Source organism: Mus musculus, chromosome 12 (assembly GCF_000001635.26).
Source record: "Mus musculus strain C57BL/6J chromosome 12, GRCm38.p6 C57BL/6J".
Taxonomy (NCBI): domain Eukaryota; kingdom Metazoa; phylum Chordata; class Mammalia; order Rodentia; family Muridae; genus Mus; species Mus musculus.
Window position 1 is genome coordinate 13,413,831 of NC_000078.6, and position 21,525 is coordinate 13,435,355.

At 40.9% G+C, this 21,525-nt stretch overlaps 1 protein-coding gene across 7 annotated transcripts in view; it reads left to right on the top strand.

Moving 5' to 3' along the window:
* The window catches only part of Nbas (neuroblastoma amplified sequence), a 368,280-nt gene that overhangs the window by 144,730 nt on the left and 202,025 nt on the right, over positions 1-21,525 (top strand). For all 7 annotated transcript variants that reach the window (XR_003950086.1, XM_011243895.2, XM_006515215.2 and 4 more), the window contains exons 34-36: positions 954-1,111; positions 1,815-1,901; positions 19,067-19,231. Coding sequence is in view for 6 of the 7 variants with exons in the window: in XM_011243895.2 (XP_011242197.1) it covers positions 954-1,111; positions 1,815-1,901; positions 19,067-19,231 (410 nt within the window). In the remaining variant the exon portion in view is untranslated. The remainder of the gene's footprint in view (positions 1-953; positions 1,112-1,814; positions 1,902-19,066; positions 19,232-21,525) is intronic.

Sequence of the window (21,525 nt, forward strand, 5' to 3'; positions counted from 1 at the left end):
GTATATATATATATAAACATCAATATTTTAATGGACTCAGGTGCTATAGTTTATCTCTATGATTTTGGTTACTTTAATACCCCATCTAAAACATGTTCATAATTTTAGGAATAGCAGTACTTGAAATATTTTAATGCTATTTTATATACTATAGAAAATATAATTTGCAAGAATACTTACACTTTGTGATTGGATAGTCAGTATTTCTATATTTTAGTATAGGAAAAAAGAACAGTGTTAAATTGAGCAGGAGTTTGGCCGAAATATTTTCTGTATTGAATTTAAAGTTCCTGTCTTGAAAGAATAAATAGAGTTTATAGTAGAATAATTTTGCATCTACATTCCTTAGTAGAAGAAAACAGGACCATCTTATCATGGGCCCTGCATAGGGAACCCTTTGTGCTCCAGTAGGGAGTAGTTAACACAGTGTGCTTCACTGCTGTAACTCCTGCCCAGCTCACTCGGGATCCCTGCACTTGATTGTGACTGGGGTTCGGGTCTAGGGCTTTATGCCGTCAGTAAACTCGGTTACTACTAGGCTTTATCTCCAGTACCATGCATGTACATTTTGCCTGTTTGCTTTTTTCTGTATGTTTACCGTTAATGGTAGAAAAATGGTTCCTGTTAGGCAGAGTCAAACTCCTAGTATTATGATTTCAGAATCCACCATGAGAGTCTAGTGAATAATTTGAATTCATTTTTATTGATTCCTACTCTGTCAAAAACACTTGTCTGGAGTACCCCCGAATTGTGTGGATAATGAATCGGTCAGATCTTTCTTTTCTAGCTTGGATTCTCATGCCTTGTTTACACTCTGTTATTAATGCTTACAGTTCTGCTTTGCTACCACAAGACCTGGTTAGGACTCTAGCATACCCCTCACCTATATTCACATTATTCTTTTCTTTTCTGCAAATCACCTTTTTTCTTCTCTTTTTCTGTCAAATTTTCAGGCTACCCAGAGAGTTGGGCTGTGTGTAGCCAGTTGGGCCAGTCAGAAGGTTACCAGGACCTGGCCACTCGTCAGGAGCTCATGGCTTTCGCTTTGACACATTGCCCTCCCAGCAGCATTGAACTTCTCTTGGAAGCCAGCAGCTCTCTTCAAACAGAGGTCAGACTACAAGTACAAGAAATTTTGACATATTGTGAAGGTCATTTTGTTGGGTGTATGTATCTGAGACATGGGGTCAAGTTTTGTTTTTGTAGTATGCTGACGTTCTAGAAGAAACACGGTTGTCATACACAGAGGAATTTGAAAACCTGAGGATATAAAAGTGTTGTTGACTTTATTATAGTAAGGAGGAAAGGATGTAAGAGGCTTGAGTAAAAGTACAAGTATGTTAGAAAATGATTGACTATGTGAGGGCAATGCAGCATTGTGAAGAATGAAATAGATGAGAACTAGGCATCTGAAGTCTATCAGCAACTGCATTAGTTGGTCAGTGTTAGCATTACAAACCTTCTGCTGTCTTTGAGAAATCATGAGTAGGGCTTGGTCTTGGCGAGATGCTGAGTTAGAGGAAGAGCCTCCTAGATGAGAAAAAGACCTGACAGAGGGAGGTTCCTATAAACCTGATATTTCACACCATGGGCATCCGTGCAGTTTGTGGCAGGTTTTTCCATAGACAGCCTCTTCTCCTGAACCTGTCACTTCTTTATGAAACTGTGTCCAAAGTTCTGATGTATGATTGTTGCTCAAAACTGTTCATTACAAAGCAACATTTTTCTCAAAGGGAGAACTTAATACTTGCAGAATTTCCAGTCTATAATGTGAGAGGAAGGAGATTTTAAAACTATAACCTTTCTTGTTTCAGATTCTTTATCAAAGAGTGAACTTTGAGATCCATCCTGAAGGAGAGAATATTAGTGCCTCACCTTTACCTGTTAAAGTTCTACAAGAGGTACGTATGGTAAGGAGTGTGGCTGGAAGGAGTTGGAAAGATACTATGGGTGGGATGAAATGGGACCAATCACCCAGTGCCAAAATGGGCAGTTTGTATTTGTGGATATGTCTTTGATTGTGGTTTTGTGTGTGTCTAGAATACTTCTCAGTTTTGTGTTATGTGAAATACAACATTTACATGGAAGAAGACTCAAGTGCCTGCTCACAAATTACAAAGAAAACAGCTCAAACCCCTATGCAGATGAAGAAATAGCACATGACCAGTTTACTACAGCTCTCTTAGAATTTCTTTACTGTTGTTTGCTCTCAGAAATCATCCTGAGGAGTCCTAGTAATTCACTCTTGTACAGATTAGTAATTCTTTGGCTTACTGTCCCTAGAAGTTGTATGTTTTTTCCAGAGTCCAAGCAACTCTAATAGGAGCCAGTGGTCACTCCACCTGTGGGTAGCAGGAGTCATCTTTCCAGTGTAGTTGAAGACTTAAGATATTGATAAGACTTGACTCTGTTAACTGTCTACTGTTTACCTGTCTGACTTGCTTAGGCATGTCTCCTCTGATGGTTTCTGTAGTGGTGTCTCTTGTTGGTGCTTTTCAAACTGTGAGTTATGGCAGACCCATCACTCTCCTCTGAGTAGATTTTGTCATGTCTGGGGAACAGATAAATTTCTTCTCCGCCCTTCCTACCTGCCTTAGTTAGGGTTTCTAGTGCTATAAAGAGATGCTAGAACCAAGGCAACTTTTATAAAGGACAGTGTTTAATTGGAGCTGGCTTACAATTTCATAGGTTCAATTCATCATCATCATGGCAGGAAGCTTGGCAGCATCCAGGCAGATATGCTGTTAGAGAAGGAGCTGAGAGTTCTGTATCTTCATCTGACTGCAGCCTGGACAAACTGTCACATGGGCAGCTAGGAGGAGAGTTTCAAAGCCCATCCCCACAGTGACACACTTCCTTCAACAAGGCCACACTTACTCCAACAAGGCCACACCTCTTAATATTGCTACTCATAGGGCCAAGCATATTCAAACCACCACACTATCCTTGGTTGTGCCCTGAATTTGAGCCTTTTCTTCTCAAGTATTTTCTTTCTAGTACTTTCCTTGAGTACTCTCATAGTTTCCTCTTCTGTGTTCCCTAGTATTCTCACATTTTTTCTTTTCTGTTACTACTTTACAGTTGATGTGGTATTGTATGTGGTGATTGTCATTTATCTTTACACCTTCTTCATGATATGCTTTAGTAAATGCCTAAGGTTTTCCAGAGCTCAGCTAGCAACATCTGCTGCTTAATGATCAGTCCATGGCTAACAGAAGCCAGGGAGCAAATAAGGAACATAACGTCTAAACAATTCCCAGCATAGTTCCTCTGCATGGCCGTGGTGGTTACTCACGTCTTGTTATGTTTTGTTTAGTGTGAGAGGGGTATTGTGTTTCTACTTAGTAAAGAATCAGACCATCTTTCTGCAGAGCTCAGCTCCATGGGCTCGTTCTGAATCCCCATCCTTCTTTGAAACATTCCATGCAAAGCCTTATATGGCTTTTGGGCTTCCTGTTTTCTGCTATTACAATGAATTAGCGAGTGTCAGCCTGGCCCTGCGGTATCTTCTTTGGATTAAGCTATGCTGTGTTGCCACAAGTATGCACATACTCTTCCATTAGACTATCACCAGCAATGAAGACAGTCACAGCTGTCCTCTGTGTCCACTTGGCAAGTAAAGGCACGCTTCCAAAGTCGTCATTATTTTTTCTTAAAAGCTTTTCTGTTTTTCTTTTAGATCTAGATTTCAGGAAGTGTTAATCCAAATCCTCATATAGCTGTGATGAATGAAGCCCATTTCAGAATATTATAGCTACTATTATTAGAGTATAATATAGTATTTAGCTATAAGCTACCTTGCATGGCACATTAACAGTAGAGGTAATAGCCATATTAAATTATTACTCATAAATGAAGGCTGATTTCGAATATTACCTGTTCATATTTAATATTTCTATTACTTCATTATGAAAATTATTTTTATTATATATTTAGACAAAATAAAGATATTGTTATACAGTGGTACAACATGGATCATGTGGATATTGTACATGTGTAGATGCTGCATTTGTTCCTGCATAGAAAAATTGTTTATAATAGAACAAGATGCATACTCTGTGAGTAACTGCAAGATTGCTGATTTCCAGTTCTTACTCATGTTGTTTATAAGGCATTTTAGATTGAACACTCTTGTACCATTAAAGTATATTAACATTTTGCTTAGGTAGTATCACGTAGCTAAATTTCCCTAGATAAATCTAATTTGATATAGAAATGGGTTGTATATAGGGTTCTCATTTTTTAAAAAAATCGTTTCACTGTGGGAAAATTGTTTATGAACATTTTAAGGGGCTATAATTTATATGTTTAGAGCACAAGCATGTTCTCAGCATATCGCTTTTTTCAATTTATTGAAGGACTGTTTAGAAATACTTAAATAAAGACAAGCATAGTGGCAGTTAGTGTCAATAGCATGGTAAGTATTTTCTTTCTTCATTGGTTGAGTGATAGGTCCTTGGATTGTTTCCACTTCTAAGTTATTTTGAATTAAGCTTCTGTGAACATTAATATTCATGTGTTAGTGTGGATGTGTTTGTCCCTCTCGTATATTGACACCCTGGAATGGAACTGCTCTGGCTGTGTTCTTGATATTTGAATATGCTGTCTACTTATTTTCCAGAGGCTGCACATTTGTCTTAGCCTGTCATTGTTGTGATGAGATATCTAATTAAAGACAACCAAATGAAAGAACAATGTTGGCATGTATTTTCAGAAGTTTTACATTTTGGGTACTTTGTTTTGTTGATTCTGGGCTGATGTATGGGAGGCAGCACACAGAATAGGTTTATATAGTGGAGGGAAACGGCTCACATGTGGTACAGAGAAGCTAGAGAATGCCCAAGAAGGAGGCCTGGAATAGGCTATAGTCACCAAGAATGTATCCTTGTTGATCTGCTTCCTCTTAGTAGATCTCGTCTCTGTTTGTCTGTACCAACTACAGTTGTGCCATCTGCCAAGGACAGCCTCAGCTTGGGAAGTGGGTACTGAGAAAAGCGTGTTTGAGAACAGTAGAAGAAACAACTCAAAGTCAATGATGGTGTGCAAGCTGACAGTTCTATAGTCTGCTTAAGATAGCTCTCCAGACAGTTCTGTAGATAGCTCTTGGCTCTGTAGGCTGCTTGAAATAGCTTTCCATCCAAAGTCAGAAAACCTGCTAGAGAAAATTTAAAAGCTCATAGGTTTCTCAAGCAAAGTCAGAAATCCCACCAGAAAAAATTCTAAAAGAGCTATGCTATGTCTCCAAGCAGTTCTCTCTAGGTAGCTCTCTCTCTCCCTCTCTATCCCTCTACACGAGACAGCTCTCTACACAGCTTAGCTCTTGAGTTTTCCAACCAAAGGCAGGATACCTGCTAGAAAAAATGGGTAATATTTCCATTACTTCATTCCATTATTTTAGTCAAAAATCCTCCAGACAAATTCCAAAAAGAGCTGCAATCGCTTTCTAGACAGCTCATTTCGTGCAGACCAAAGCCCAGTCTTTTATTTGCTTATCAGTTCAGTCATATACTCCAGCTTCTCTTTTGTTTATTCTACAAATCAGAATTTTATGACCTTAGCCCATTGGTTGTTAGAAAAAGACAGCAAGTACATCTTTTTAACATAGCAAGTGAATTCAGAGATCTGCCTGGTTTTTTTTTTTTTTTTTTTTCCATTTTTTATTAGGTATTTAGCTCATTTACATTTCCAATGCTATACCAAAAGACCCCCTTACCCACCCACCCCCACTCCCCTACCCACCCACTCCCCCCCTTTGGCCCTGGCGTTCCCCTGTACTGGGGCACACAAAGTCTGCGTGTCCAATGGGCCTCTCTTTCCAGTGATGGCCGACTAGGCCATCTTTTGATACATATGCAGCTAGAGTCAAGAGCTCAGGGGTACTGGTTAGTTCATAATGTTGTTCCACCTATAGGGTTGAAGATCCCTTTAGCTCCTTGGGTACTTTCTCTAGCTCCTCCATTGGGAGCCCTGTGATCCATCCATTAGCTGACTGTGAGCATCCACTTCTGTGTTTGCTAGGCCCCGGCATAGTCTCACAAGAGACAGCTACATCTGGGTCCTTTCAGTAAAATCTTGCTAGTGTATGCAATGGTGTCAGCATTTGGAAGCTGATTATGGGGTGGATCCCTGGATATGGCAGTCTCTACATGGTCCATCCTTTCATCTCAGCTCCATACTTTGTTTCTGTAACTCCTTCCATGGGTGTTTTGTTCCCACTTCTAAGGAGGGGCATAGTGTCCACACTTCAGTCTTCATTTTTCTTGAGTTTCATGTGTTTAGGAAATTGTATCTTATATCGTGGGTATCCTAGGTTTTGGGCTAGTATCCACTTATCAGTGAGTACATATTGTGTGAGTTCCTTTGTGATTGTGTTACCTCACTCAGGATGATGCTCTCCAGGTCCATCCATTTGGCTAGGAATTTCATAAATTCATTCTTTTTAATAGCTGAGTAGTACTCCATTGTGTAGATGTACCACATTTTCTGTATCCATTCCTCTGTTGAGGGGCATCTGGGTTCTTTCCAGTTTCTGGCTATTATAAATAAGGCTGCTATGAACATAGTGGAGCATGTGTCCTTCTTACCAGTTGGGGCTTCTTCTGGATATATGCCCAGGAGAGGTATTGCTGGATCCTCCGGTAGTACTATGTCCAATTTTCTGAGGAACCGCCAGACTGATTTCCAGAGTGGTTGTACAAGCCTGCAATCCCACCAACAATGGAGGAGTGTTCCTCTTTCTCCACATCCTCGCCAGCATCTGCTGTCACCTGAATTTTTGATCTTAGCCATTCTGACTGGTGTGAGGTGGAATCTCAGGGTTGTTTTGATTTGCATTTCCCTGATGATTAAGGATGTTGAACATTTTTTCAGGTGCTTCTCTGCCATTCGGTATTCCTCAGGTGAGAATTCTTTGTTCAGTTCTGAGCCCCATTTTTTAAGGGGGTTATTTGATTTTCTGAGGTCCACCTTCTTGAGTTCTTTATATATGTTGGATATTAGTCCCCTATCTGATTTAGGATAGGTAAAGATCCTTTCCCAGTCTGTTGGTGGTCTTTTTGTCTTATAGACAGTGTCTTTTGCCTTGCAGAAACTTTGGAGTTTCATTAGGTCCCATTTGTCAATTCTCGATCTTACAGCACAAGCCATTGCTGTTCTGTTCAGGAATTTTACCCCTGTGCCCATATCTTCAAGGCTTTTCCCCACTTTCTCCTCTATAAGTTTCAATGTCTCTGGTTTTATGTGAAGTTCCTTGATCCACTTAGATTTGACCTTAGTACAAGGAGATAAGTATGGATCGATTCGCATTCTTCTACATGATAACAACCAGTTGTGCCAGCACCAATTGTTGAAAATGGTGTCTTTCTTCCACTGGATGGTTTTGGCTCCCTTGTCGAAGATCAAGTGACCATAGGTGTGTGGGTTCATTTCTGGGTCTTCAATTCTATTCCATTGGTCCACTTGTCTGTCTCTATACCAGTACCATGCAGTTTTTATCACAATTGCTCTGTAGTAAAGCTTTAGGTCAGGCATGGTGATTCCACCAGAGGTTCTTTTATCCTTGAGAAGAGTTTTTGCTATCCTCGGTTTTTTGTTATTCCAGATGAATTTGCAAATTGCTCCTTCTAGTTCGTTGAAGAATTGAGTTGGAATTTTAATGGGGATTGCATTGAATCTGTAGATTGCTTTTGGCAAGATAGCCATTTTTACAATGTTGGTCCTGCCAATCCATGAGCATGGGAGATCTTTCCATCTTCTGAGATCTTCTTTAATTTCTTTCTTCAGGGACTTGAAGTTTTTATCATACAGATCTTTCACTTCCTTCGTTAGAGTCACGCCGAGATATTTTATATTATTTGTGGCTATTGAGAAGGGTGTTGTTTCCCTAATTTCTTTCTCAGCCTGTTTATTCTTTGTGTAGAGAAAGGCCATTGACTTGTTTGAGTTAATTTTATATCCAGCTACTTCACCGAAGCTGTTTATCAGGTTTAGGAGTTCTCTGTTGGAATTTTTAGGGTCACTTATATATACTATCATATCATCTGCAAAAAGTGATATTTTGACTTCCTCTTTTCCAATTTGTATCCCCTTGATCTCCTTTTGTTGTCGAATTGCTCTGGCTAATACTTCAAGTACTATGTTGAAAAGGTAGGGAGAAAGTGGGCAGCCTTGTCTAGTCCCTGATTTTAGTGGGATTGCTTCCAGTTTCTCTCCATTTACTTTGATGTTGGCTACTGGTTTGCTGTAGATTGCTTTTATCATGTTTAGGTATTGGCCTTGAATTCCTGATCTTTCCAGAACTTTTATCATGAATGGGTGTTGGATCTTGTCAAATGCTTTTTCTGCATCTAAGGAGATGATCATGTGGTTTTTGTCTTTGAGTTTGTTTATATAATGGATTACATTGATGGATTTTCGTATATTAAACCATCCCTGCATCCCTGGAATAAAACCTACTTGGTCAGGATGGATGATTGCTTTAATGTGTTCTTGGATTCGGTTAGCGAGAATTTTATTAAGAATTTTTGCATCGATGTTCATAAGAGAAATTGGTCTGAAGTTCTCTATCTTTGTTGGATCTTTCTGTGGTTTAGGTATCAGAGTAATAGTGGCTTCATAAAATGAGTTGGGTAGAATACCTTCTACTTCTATCTTGTGAAAAAGTTTGTGCAGAACTGGAGTTAGATCTTCTTTGAAGGTCTGATAGAACTCTGCACTAAACCCGTCTGGTCCTGGGCTTTTTTTGGCTGGGAGACTATTAATAACTGCTTCTATTTCTTTAGGGGATATGGGACTGTTTAGAAGGTCAACTTGATCCTGATTCAACTTTGGTACCTGGTATCTGTCCAGAAATTTGTCCATTTCGTCCAGGTTTTCCAGTTTTGTTGAGTATAGCCTTTTGTAGAAGGATCTGATAGTGTTTTGGATTTCTTCAGGATCTGTTGTTATGTCTCCCTTTTCAGTTCTGATTTTGTTAATTAGGATTTTGTCCCTGTGCCCTTTAGTGAGTCTAGCTAAGGGTTTATCTATCTTGTTGATTTTCTCAAAGAACCAACTCCTCGTTTGGTTAATTCTTTGAATAGTTCTTCTTGTTTCCACTTGGTTGATTTCACCCCTGAGTTTGATTATTTCCTGCCGTCTACTCCTCTTGGGTGAATTTGCTTCCTTTTTTTCTAGAGCTTTTAGATGTGTTGTCAAGCTGCTAGTATGTGCTCTCTCCCGTTTTTTCTTGAAGGCACTCATAGCTATGAGTTTCCCTCTTAGAAATGCTTTCATTGTGTCCCAAAGGTTTGGGTACGTTGTGGCTTCATTTTCATTAAACTCTAAAAAGTCTTTAATTTCTTTCTTTATTCCTTCCTTGACCAAGGTATCATTGAGAAGAGTGTTGTTCAGTTTCCATGTGAATGTTGGCTTTCTGTTATTTATTTTGTTATTGAAGATCAGCCTTAGTGCATGGTGATCTGATAGGATACATGGGACAATTTCAATATTTTTGAATCTGTTGAGGCCTGATTTGTGACCTATTATGTGGTCAATTTTGGAGAAGGTACCATGAGGTGCTGAGAAGAAGGTATATCCTTTTGTTTTAGGATAAAATGTTCTGTAGATATCTGTCAGATCCATTTGTTTCATCACTTCTGTTAGTTTCAGTGTGTCCCTGTTTAGTTTCTGTTTCCATGATCTGTCCATTGGTGAAAGTGGTGTGTTGAAGTCTCCCACTATTATTGTGTGAGGCGCAATGTGTGCTTTGAGCTTTACTAAAGTTTCTTTAGTGAATGTGGCTGCTCTTGTATTTGGAGCATAGATATTCAGAATTGAGAGTTCCTCTTGGAGGATTTTACCTTTGATGAGAATGAAGTGTCCCTCCTTGTCTTTTTTGATGACTTTGGGTTGGAAGTCAATCTTATCAGATATTAGGATGGCTACTCCTGCTTGTTTCTTCATACCATTTGCTTGGAAAATTGTTTTCCAGCCTTTCATTCTGAGGTAGTGTCTATCTTTTTCTCTGAGATGAGTTTCCTGTAAGCAGCAAAATGTTGGGTCTTGTTTGTGTAGCCAGTTTGTTAGTCTATGTCTTTTTATTGGCGAGTTGAGACCATTGATGTTAAGAGATATTAAGGAAAAGTAATTGTTGCTTCCTGTTATTTTAGTTGTTAAAGGTGGCATTCTGTTCTTGTGGCTGTCTTCTTTTAGGTTTGTTGAGGGATTACCTTCTTGTTTTTTCTAGGGCGTTGTTCCCGTTCTTGTATTGGTTTTTTTCTGTTATTATCCTTTGAAGGGCTGGATTCGTGGAGAGATAATGCGTGAATTTGGTTTTGTCGTGGAATACTTTGGTTTCTCCCTCTATGATAATTGAGAGTTTGGCTGGGTATAGTAGCCTGGGCTGCAGTTTGTGTTCTCTTAGTGTCTGTATAACATCTGTCCAGGCTCTTCTGGCTTTCATAGTCTCTGGTGAAAAATCTGGTGTAATTCTGATTGGCTTGCCTTTATATGTTACTTGACCTTTTTCCCTTACTGCTTTTAGTATTCTATCTTTATTTAGTGCATTTGATGTTCTGATTATTATGTGTCGGGGGGAATTTCTTTTCTGGTCCAGTCTATTTGGAGTTCTGTAGGCTTCTTGTATGTTCATATGCATCTCATTCTTTAGATTTGGGAAGTTTTCTTCAATAATTTTGTTGAAGATGTTTGCTGGACCTTTGAGTTGAAAATCTTCATTCTCATCCACTCCTATTATCCGTACGTTTGGTCTTCTTATTGTGTCCTGGATTTCCTGGATATTTTGAGTTAGGATCTTTTTGCATTTTCCATTTTCTTTGATTGTTGTGCCGATGTTCTCTATGGAATCTTCTGCACCTGAGATTCTCTCTTCCATCTCTTGTATTCTGTTGCTGATGCTCAAATCTATGGTTCCAGATTTCTTTCCTAGGGTTTCTATCTCTAGTGTTGCCTCGCTTTGAGTTTTCTTTATTGTGTCTACTTCCCTTTTTAGGTCTAGTATGGTTTTGTTCATTTCCATCACCTGTTTGTATGTTTTTTCCTCTTTTTCTGTAAGGACTTCTACCTGTTTGATTGTGTTTTCCTGTTTTTCTTTAAGGACTTGTAACTCTTTAGCAGTGTTCTCCTGTATTTCTTTAAGTGATTTATTAAAGTCCTTCTTGATGTCCTCTACCATCATCATGAGATATGCTTTTAAATCTAGGTCTAGGTTCTCAGGTGTGTTGGGGTTCCCTGGACTGGGCGAAGTGGGTGTGCTGGGTTCTGGTGATGGTGAGTGGTCTTGGTTCCTGTTAGTAAGATTCCTCCGTTTACCTTTCGCCATCTGGTAATCTCTGGAGTTAGTAGTTATAGTTGACTCTGTTTAGAGATTGTTCTTCTGGTGATTCTGTTACCGTCTATCAGCAGACCTGGGAGACAGATTCTCTCCTCTGAGTTTCAGTGCTCAGAGCACTCTCTGCTGGCAAGCTCTCTTACAGGGAAGGTGCGCAGATATCTTGTATTTGGACCTCCTCCTGGCCGAAGAAGAAGGCCCAAAACAGGACCTTTCTCAGACACTGTGTTGCTTTGGCAGTTCCCAGGTGGTACAGACTCTCACCTAAGCAGACTAAATTCCTAAGTTCCTTGGAGTCCCGGGACCAAGATGGCGACCGCTGCTGCTGTGGCTTAGGCCGCCTCCCCAGCCGGGTGGGCACCTGTTCTCCGGTCCGGAAGGTGGCCGGCTGTCCCTGGCCCACACAGGGTGCTGCCTCAGCGCCTCTGTGCTTCTGCCTGTTCCAGAAGCTGTCAGGTTCTCTGGTGCACCCTCTCACCTGTTCAGACTAATTTCCTAAGTTCGGCGGGTCCCGGACCAAGATGGCGACCGCTGCTGCTGTGGCTTAGGCCGCCTCCCCAGCCGGGCGGGCACCTGTCCTCCGGTTCGGACGGTGGCCGGCTGTCCCCGGCCCACAAAGGGTGCTGCCTCAGCGCCTCTGTGCTTCCGCCTGTTCCAGAAGCTGTCAGGTTCTCTGGCGCACCCTCTCACCTGTTCAGACTAATTTCCTAAGTTCGGCGGGTCCCGGACCAAGATGGCGACCGCTGCTGCTGTGGCTTCTCTGCCTGGTTTTGTAAGCATAAACACTAAGCTAGCTGTGTGGGATCCCACTCTAAGATCACCATTCCCACCACACCTTGACCTAAACTATCTGTGTCCCAGGCTAATCTTGAACTCAGAAATCTGCCTGTCTTTGTAATCACAGTAAGTTAAACAGTAAGTTTAGCTGGGTGGTATCTTGCCCTGAGATCACCACTCCCTAAATCTAGTTATCTTCTTCTTTAATATTTTTCTGGAAAGATGGATCATTAGTACAGCTACCTCTGTTATTTTAGTTCTCTGAAGCCTCTCATACAGTTCATATTGCATCCTGGTATTTTGTACAATTGAGATATCCTGTAAGAACAACTTTTACACTGATTTATGTATTCTTGAACTCATGTTTTCAGAGTCCTTTCCCACGGCCTTAAGGGGCTGTCCAGAAGGTTATATCATTTACCATTTTGCTGAGGAACAACAGACATACCCTTGCCTCCTAGACTCATGCTGTTTCTAATTATAATGGAGTCATTAACCTTGGCATGAGAGCTGGAGAGCTTGCCTGCCCCTTGCCAGCTGTGGCATTGGAAGAACTAGCTGAGGCAGTGCTGGAGAGCTTGCCCTGGTGGTGTGGATGTGGGAGAGCTGGTGGGCTGGCCAACTCAGCTACCACCCATGCCCAGATCCAGGGCTTTAAATTGGTCCGTCCCAACATATACCCCATCTAAGAACTACTGGAGCATTAACTCCGTGACACAGGCAACAACAGAATATCTGAGATTAGTCCTGGTGAGGATCCATTATTGATTATGTAGCAGAAGCTAGGGGCCTTCAACCAGACCAATGAATCATTGCAGTAAACATTTGTAAGTAAAGATGTGTGGCTAAAAGGATATACTGTGAATACATTGTTGATACTTCCACAGTGAGATGTTCTTTTTTAAAAAATTATTTATTTTTATTTTTATTTATTTATTTTTTATATTTTTATTAGGTATTTTCCTCATTTACATTTCCAATGCTGTCCCAAAAGTCCCCCATACCCTCCCCCCCCCAACTCCCCTACCCACCCACTCCCACTTTTTGGCCCTGGCATTCCCCTGTACTGGGGCATATAAAGTTTGCAAGTCCAATGGGCCTCTCTTTCCAGTGATGGCTGACTAGGCCATCTTTTGATACATATGCAGCTAGAGTCAAGAGCTCAGGGGTACTGGTTAGTTCATAATGTTGTTCCACCTATAGGGTTGCAGATCCCTTTAGCTCCTTGGGTACTTTCTCTAGCTCCTCCATTGGGGGCCCTGTGATCCATCCAATAGCTGACTGTGAGCATCCACTTCTGTGTTTATTTTTATGTTCTTTTGTCATAAGGGTACAGAGCTGATTCTAAGGGATGGAGGAATGAATGGCATTGGGTGCATGATATTAAAGTCACAAAGAATCAATAGAAAGTTAAAAAAAGATAAAATGAGCATAGCACCTCTGTGACCTTAGAGTAAGCAAACACTTCTCAGATATAAAAATGTAATCCTAAAGCAAAAATATAGTAATACAAATTATTATTATTATTATTATTATTATTTTGTTTTGTTTGTTTGTTTTTTGAGGTAGGGTTTCTTTGTGTACTCTTGACTATCATGGAACTCGCTTTGTAGATCACGCTGGCCTCAACCTCAGAGATCTGCTTTCCTTGCCTCCCAAGTGCTGGGAGTAGAGGTGTGCACCATCATCACCTGGTTTAAATCCTATCATAGGACATTAGTAAGAAAACAGAATAATTCATAAGGTACTAGAAATCTCATTATTTGCATATTTCATAAGGCCCATGACCCCAACGCATGTATGAGTACAACCTGGGTAAAAAGATGGACAACTTATTGAATAAGTGGCACTCTAGGAGATATATTTCCCAGTATATATTATATAGATGACTAAAAAGATAATATGACATGTACTTACAAGAACTGCTTCAATTAAAATACCATGATATATCATATGTTAATAGCAGACCAAGTAGGACTCTGGCTCTGTCTGACTATAGCATAGATTTCTATAGCCAGTAGAGAAAGTGCTTGGCTCTGTGTTCACAATCTGGACTCATGAGTATTCTATGCTTCAGTGATTCCACTACTAGGTGTATATTCCAGAAGTTGGAGATGTTATAAATGTCCGTCTACAGAAAGAGGTTAAATAGCTGGACCTGGTGGTACAGACCTAAAAATCCAAGCTACTTACCATACAGAGGCAAGAAGTTTGCAAGTTCAAAGCCTGTGTGTGCCACAGAGCAAGTTCAAGATCATCCTGGACAATGTAGAGGTTGTCACAAAATAACAAATACAAATCTGTGGTAGAGCTCAATTGTGGTACAGCACATGACTAGCATGACAAGGCTCTAGATCAATCACAAGTGCCATACACATAAATGGTCATGGATTGACATGGAAACCACAGCATGACTGTGCTCGATAGCATGAAAATGGGCCAAGTAAGCATGGCATTCAGGGTGGTGCTTGTCCTGGCAGCATTGTGTGGAAACCTACTTGGAAAGTCCTCTGGAATTCTGGTATGTTTCCTGGCACAGTGTTATTCCAGTGTTAATATTGACCTACTGTGTATTTATTCTTTATATGCATACATCTTGAAGTCTTCTGAAATTTCTAAAAAAAATCTTTTTTAAAGACAATGTTTTACTGTGTTGCCCAGGCTTGCTACGAACTTACTATGTAGCCTAGACTAGCTTTGAACTACCTCCCAAGTATTGATGTTACAGCTATGCCCAGTAAGGCCCCCATAAAACAACTACTTGTATGCTTGCTCCCTTTTAGAGTTTGCACAGTGTGTGTGTGTGTGTGTGTGTGTGTGTGTGTGTGTATCAAACTTTTTAAGGTCCTGGCACAGAGCAGGGATTAAAACCAACCACTGTTCCTACTGTTAACATTGGACACTTTAGGTTTCCTATTTAAGATTTCTATCTTATCCTCTCCAAGGCTTAGCCTATAGGCCTGTCTATCTCCCCTGCACACACTTAATAACTTGATGAATGATCTAGGTTGCTGGTTGTGTCTGTGTATTCTATCTAATTCTATTCTAGCACATTGAAGTTGAGATCATGCACAGTGTTCTTTATCTGCTTCCTTTGTATTTAAAACTAACATGAGGTGCTAGAGAGTTGACTTAGTAGTTAAAAGCACTTGCTGCTTTTGTGGAAAACCAGAGTTCAGTTCACAGCACTGTCTGGCAGCTCACAACATCCTGCAAGTCCATCTCTGAGCTGTCCAGGGCCCTCTTCTGTCCTCTGTGGGTACCTGTACTTTGTGCATGTATGCCTACACACACACACACACACGCACACGCACACGCACACGCACACGCACACGCACGCACGCACGCACACACACACACACACACACACACAGAAACACACACACAAAAACACAAACACTTACTTTTGTAAAAATTGTAAACCAAACAAATAAACCCAGCATGCATTTTTTCTTTATAGCCCTTGTCAGTCCAGAACAGCTGCATGTTGCCGGCTGGAGAAGCCCATAGACCAGTGGTATGGTATTGGAGGTCAGAGCACCAGGACAGGATGTGTTTCTATTAAGTCTCCCACTGGAGTTGTGACAATGGTGATGCTCTTTATTTTAACTGTAGTCTTTCCTGATGAATGAAGACAGCATTTCTTAAATCCTGGCTATTTTGTTCTCAGGTTGTTATTACTTTTTTTTTTTTTTAAATAAATCAAGTCATAGGTCATAGAAAATGTTTTAGCCATTATAAGTAGAGGTGAGGTTTTTTTTTTCCATTTTTTAATTGGATATTTTCTTTATTTACATTTCAAATGTTTTCCCCTTCCCAGGTCTCCTCTTTGGAAACCCCCTATCTCATTCCCCCTCCCCCTGCCTCTATGAGGGTGCTCTGCCACCCACCCTGGTTTCCTGTCCTGGCATTTCCCTAACTGGGGCATTGAATGCCCTCAGGTCTAACGGTTGCTCCTCCCACTCCTCTGCCACACATGGAGCCAGAGCCATGGGTCTCTCCATGTGTACTCTTTGGTTGGTGGTCCAAACACCAGGAGCTCTGGAGGGTTTGGCTGGTTTACACTGTTGCTTTCCCCATGGCGCTGCAAACGCCCTCTGCTCCTTCAATCACTTCTCCAACTCCTCCATTGAGACCCCGCGCTCAGTCCAATGCTTGGCTGCGAGCTTCCGGGAGGCGAGATTTTAAATGACTTAGAAGAAGTCTTAAGTCATGGGTATTGCTAATACTTAACTCTTGTTGCAGGACATGTTTCGGGGCTTCCTTTCTATATTCTGCCCAGGGAGCCAGAAGATGAGCTTTCATGGTATGCCAGCTCCACAGAAGGTGGGAGCAGGCAGTTTGGAAGTTCGTGGTTTTCCTTTAGGCCTCTTTTATTTTGGCAACAGGGTCATTGGCACAAATTTATAGATTTACATACAGTTTATGTTACTCATATGGACATATATTTCTTGCCAGTAGGAGAGTCATAGAACTGGCAAAACACCAGTCTCTACAATAGTTTTGCTTCCTAGATTTCCTGCAGTTAATGTGTAAATGTCAAGAAAGTGAGTCACTTACTTAACACAGTAACAGGCCCATTTAAAAAGTGTGCTCTTTAGCTTTGAAACTCACAGTACAGGACAGTTTGCAGGGAGGTCTGATTGCAGTCAGCCATACTGACTGCCCAAACTGAAGCCTAGAGGAACACTAATTTTATTGCTAGCTAAACCTCAGTTTTATTTTCTGTGGTTATCTTTATAATATACAAGTAGTATAGCATGGCTTGTTCTTTCTTATCATGGCATCTGTTTTCCCTTTTCATAATTAACCTTTAGTCTGTAATGTAGCATTGAGCTCATGGATATATATTTTCTAATGTCAAACTGCAGTAAAGCATGGCGAAAGCAGCCTCAGGTACTGGGGTTAGGGAAAGTCTGGGCTTTTGGGTTAGTGTAGCTCCGAGGCTTCTTTTGAGTTTCTCTGTTGAAATAGTAAAATACAAGTTCAAGTGTCCTAATGTGATCTATCTGTTCCTTTGCTGTCACCACAAATCCACAGCTTTTAGAAAACAGCTCATTATTTTATGGTTCTCATAAGATGGGAATTTTGCAGGCCCTGGCAGAGAGCCTGTTACTTTCCTCCTTCATGTTGCTAGCTGAACTAACTTCCTTGTGCTGTGGACTGAGGTCCACAATCTCTTATTGGTCATCACAGGACAGTTGTTCTCAGGTGTCTGGAATATTTTATATTCATTTTATCATGGTGCTCCTCCTCTGTTTTAATGGGCAGCTACTGTGGGTTTAGTATCCCCCTGCCCGCCTTGGCTTCTCCCTGGCAACCTTTTTGACCCAGGTTATGGCAGCTTTTCTGCTTTGTGGGCTTCAGTGCTTCTATGGGGCGAATGAGTTGTTTCGACTTAATCTTTCTCCTTCTCACCCTGTTAGATGGCTTGTCTGCCCCGTTCTCTTGCCATGTAATAGTTTCACAGGATGCCTTATCCACAGTGTGCTCCTGAAGCAGCTCCAAGTAGATCTATAGGGTGTCCTTGTCTAACTACTGGGTATGTGAGGATAGCCTGAGAACTTCTGAGTGGTTATAGGATCTATTATTTTTATTACTTCCGAGAATGATATGATAAAGAATTAAATAATCAAAGTGGGCTATCAGCTGTTAGCAGCAAGAAGGCCAATACAAGTAGTATCAGAAAAGTAGGACTTAATTTTATTTATTTCATTTAACTGGGATATTTAAGAAGAAACTGTAAGTAGACATTAACCTAACAATAATTCTTAAGAACAGATGCAGTCTTTGTTATTTTTGCTTAAAAGACTATTAACGTATGTGATTTTTCTCTGTTTAGAATGGCTCAAGTTTTAAAAGGTATAGGTAGCATTTGGTGAATGCCTCAAGATTTGCAGGAGGTTAGATCTTTTTTTTTTTAGTCATTTTTTATTAGATATTTTCTTCATTTACATTTCAAATGCTATTCCAAAGCCCCCTGCTGCCCCCCCCCCCAGCCTACCCACTCCCACTTCCTGGCCTTGGCATTCCTCTGTACTGGGGCATATGATCTTCACAAGACCAAGGGGTCTCTCCTCCCATTGATGGCCAACTAGGCCACCCTCTGCTACATATGCAACAAGAGACAGGAGCTCTGGGGGTACTAGTTAGTTCATATTGTTATTCCTCCTATAGGGATGCAGAGCCCTTTAACTCCTTGTGTACTTTCTCCAGCGCCTTCCTTGGGGGTTCTGAGTTCCATCCAATAGCTGACTGTGAGCATCCACTTCTGTGTTTGCGAGGCCCTGGCATAGCCTCACAAGAGACAGCTATGTCAGGGTTCTGTCAGCAAAATCTTTCTGGCATATGCAATGGTGTCTGGGTTTTGTGGTTGTTTATGGGATGGATCTCCAAGTGGGGCAGTCTCTGGATGGTCTTTGCTACTGTCTCGGCTTCATACTTTGTCTCTGTAACTCCTTCCATGGGTATTTTGTTCCCCAGTCTAAGAAGGAGCGAAGTATCCACACTTTAGTCTTCCTTCTTCTTTAGATCTTTTAAATAATATTAATTATCTACTTTTTGGATGAAAAGCAATTCCTTTCATATTGATATGTAGCTTATTGGAGTCTTCTACTTTATCAGGATCACAGAACATTGATCAATTAAATGGTTTACTTCTTAACTTAAAGACTAACTAAAATGTGTGGTTATTAGATTGGTAAAAATAAAGAGCACATCACTTTCTTTGCAGGTCTACTGAAAGTGAGTGTTGACTTGATGCATTGATATTCTTCCTGTTTTCTTTTTAATCTTAGTGGGGAACGATGAACTATTAGCATTTCTTTCGTTTTTGTTTAGTTACTGACATGGATTTTCAGTTTATCATGGTGTTTAATGAGTCAGATAACTGCCCACAGCCTCCATGTGTGCTCTGTCTTACCAATGGCTGTTTTACACTGCCCATTCTTCTCAATGTAGGATGCTGCTGCTTTGGGCAGCAGTTCAGCTGACCTGTTACACTGGACCACTGCAACCACCATGAAAGTCTTGTCCAATACCACAACTACTACCAAGGCTGTGCTGCAGGCTGTCAGTGATGGGCAGTGGTGGAAAAAGTCCTTAGCATACCTGCGACCCTACCAGGTAAGCAAGGCACTCACCAGTTGTCACAATGGAATCTCTGAGTGTCAAAATATCTTAAGAAATCTGGTCCTTCCATGAGGTAAGGAACAAGCAATCTATGTCATAGAATATAATACCATTCCATGCATTGATTGTAAGGAAACCAAAAGTCATTTGGGTAAATTCAGGGAGCCGAAAGAAGAAAATGAGTCTCAGTACTCAGTTGCTTCTGCTAGATTTCTGTGAGATCGTAGTGAGGACAGGTGGTGTCTACTTGGGGACAGGTTTGCAGATTCCCGTTTCTGCCCCAGTTACAGATGTGGCTAGCAGTAGAACATCTGCGGCTACTTTGGTGACATCCTTACTCTGTTTCCCTCGCTGCCTTCTCTGCTTTGCCACACTGTAACCCTTTGTATTGTAATGAAAATAAAGCGTGAAGAAATGTGGGCTCAACACTAGTGCAGCCCCGATACTCATGAAACTGTCACTCAGGTGTTCACTCACCCATCTACCTATAAGTTTATTTAGCATATACTTGTAGGAAGCTGCCCTCACATTCGCCGTTACAAGATGGCGCTGACATCCTGTGTTCTAAGTGGTAAACAAATAATCTGCGCATGTGCCAAGGGTAGTTCCCCACCCCATGTGCTCTGCCTTCCCCGTGATGACAACTCGGCCGATGGGCTGCAGCCAATCAGGGAGTAATACGTCCTAGGCGGAGAATAATTCTCCTTAAAAAGGGATGGGGTTTCGCCATTTGCTCTCTCTTTTGCGCTCTTGCTCTTGCTCTCTTGCTCTCTTGCGCTCTTGCGCTCTGGCTCCTAAAGATGTAAGCAATAGAGCTCTTGCTCTCTTGCACTCTTGCTCCTGAAGATGTAAGCAATAAAGTTTTGCCGCAGAAGATTCCGGTTTGTTGCGTTCTTCCTGGCCGGTTGCGTGAACGCGTGTAAGATATACTTGCTAGTCACTTTCTTTGGCTCACAAACACATGTAAACACTGGGAATAGAATGAGGGAAGGACTTTAATGTAGCTTCCTTGTCCATAATAGTAGAGGAGATGAAACATTTACATAATAGAGAAATGGTACTGTGATGTAATGATAACTTCACAATGGCAGACTTGTGGTCCACATTATGCTGAATGGGAAAAAGAGAAAGCTCTCTTTCAACAGTTGGCATGAGAAAACGTTGTTCTCTATTGCTACTCTTAATATAGAACTCTATATCCTAGCCAAAATATAGGGCAAGAGAAAGCTATAAGAGGGATGCAGAGAAAGGAAGGAGACAAATTCTTCTTGTCTTCAGATTATGTGATTCTACAGTTAAAAGTTTCTAAAAAAAAGAAAAAAAATCTACTGGAAGACTTGAAGGTTTTGTAGGCACCCTCAGCAAAGTAGCAGGAGACACAATGAGGGCTGAGGAATCGTTAGCTTTCGTATAGAGTGATGATCACTGCTCACTGAGAGAACTCTGGAAGACAGGCTCATTTACAATACTACCAAAAGAAACAAGTATACACTTGAAGATCTCTCTAGTGAAAACTCTAAAGAATTAGTGAAGGTAATAGAATACAGTAGAAGATGGGAAGTTTTTCAAGTCCCTGGATAAACAGAATGCTTTCTAAATGTTCATGCTATTAAAAGCAGTGCAGATTCAGCCTGTCATATTCTTCAGAGGGCTGGGAAAAACCATCCTGAAATTTACATTGGACCATGAAAGGCCTCAAATACCCAAAACAGTTTTGTGCTAATGAATAAATAGTTCAGGAGGCATTGCAATTCTTAACATACACATATATTACAGAAATGTGATAATAAAAACAACATGTTAGTGACTCCAAAACAGACACAGTCTACTATCTAATGGACTAGGGTAGAAAGTTTAGGAAGTAGGCCATGCCCCTAAGGCCACCTGACTCTTATGGTACCAAAATTATATAGTGGGGGAAAATTAACCTCTTTAACAAGAGATCCTGGGAAATATGAATATCTACACACACAAGAGTGAAACTAGATCCCTGTTTATGCCATGCTGGGTCCTTTTTTTTTTTTTTTTTGTAGCCTTCAGAAAACTTTATTTAGTGATAAGCTGAGCTCTGCTGCCAAAAGCCCACCTATGAAAAGGGAGCAGGTCTGATTCACAAAGAGTATACATGCATGGCCCAAGATAATAATGACCTTCAAACGCAAATGATCCTAAAGCTATTGGAACTTCTAATTATGAGTGACTCATTCAGATGTGCCTCTATTAGCCTTAAAAACTGATTGACACACATCTGAGGAGTTGTGCTTCCCTTGCCATTAACACAAACACTC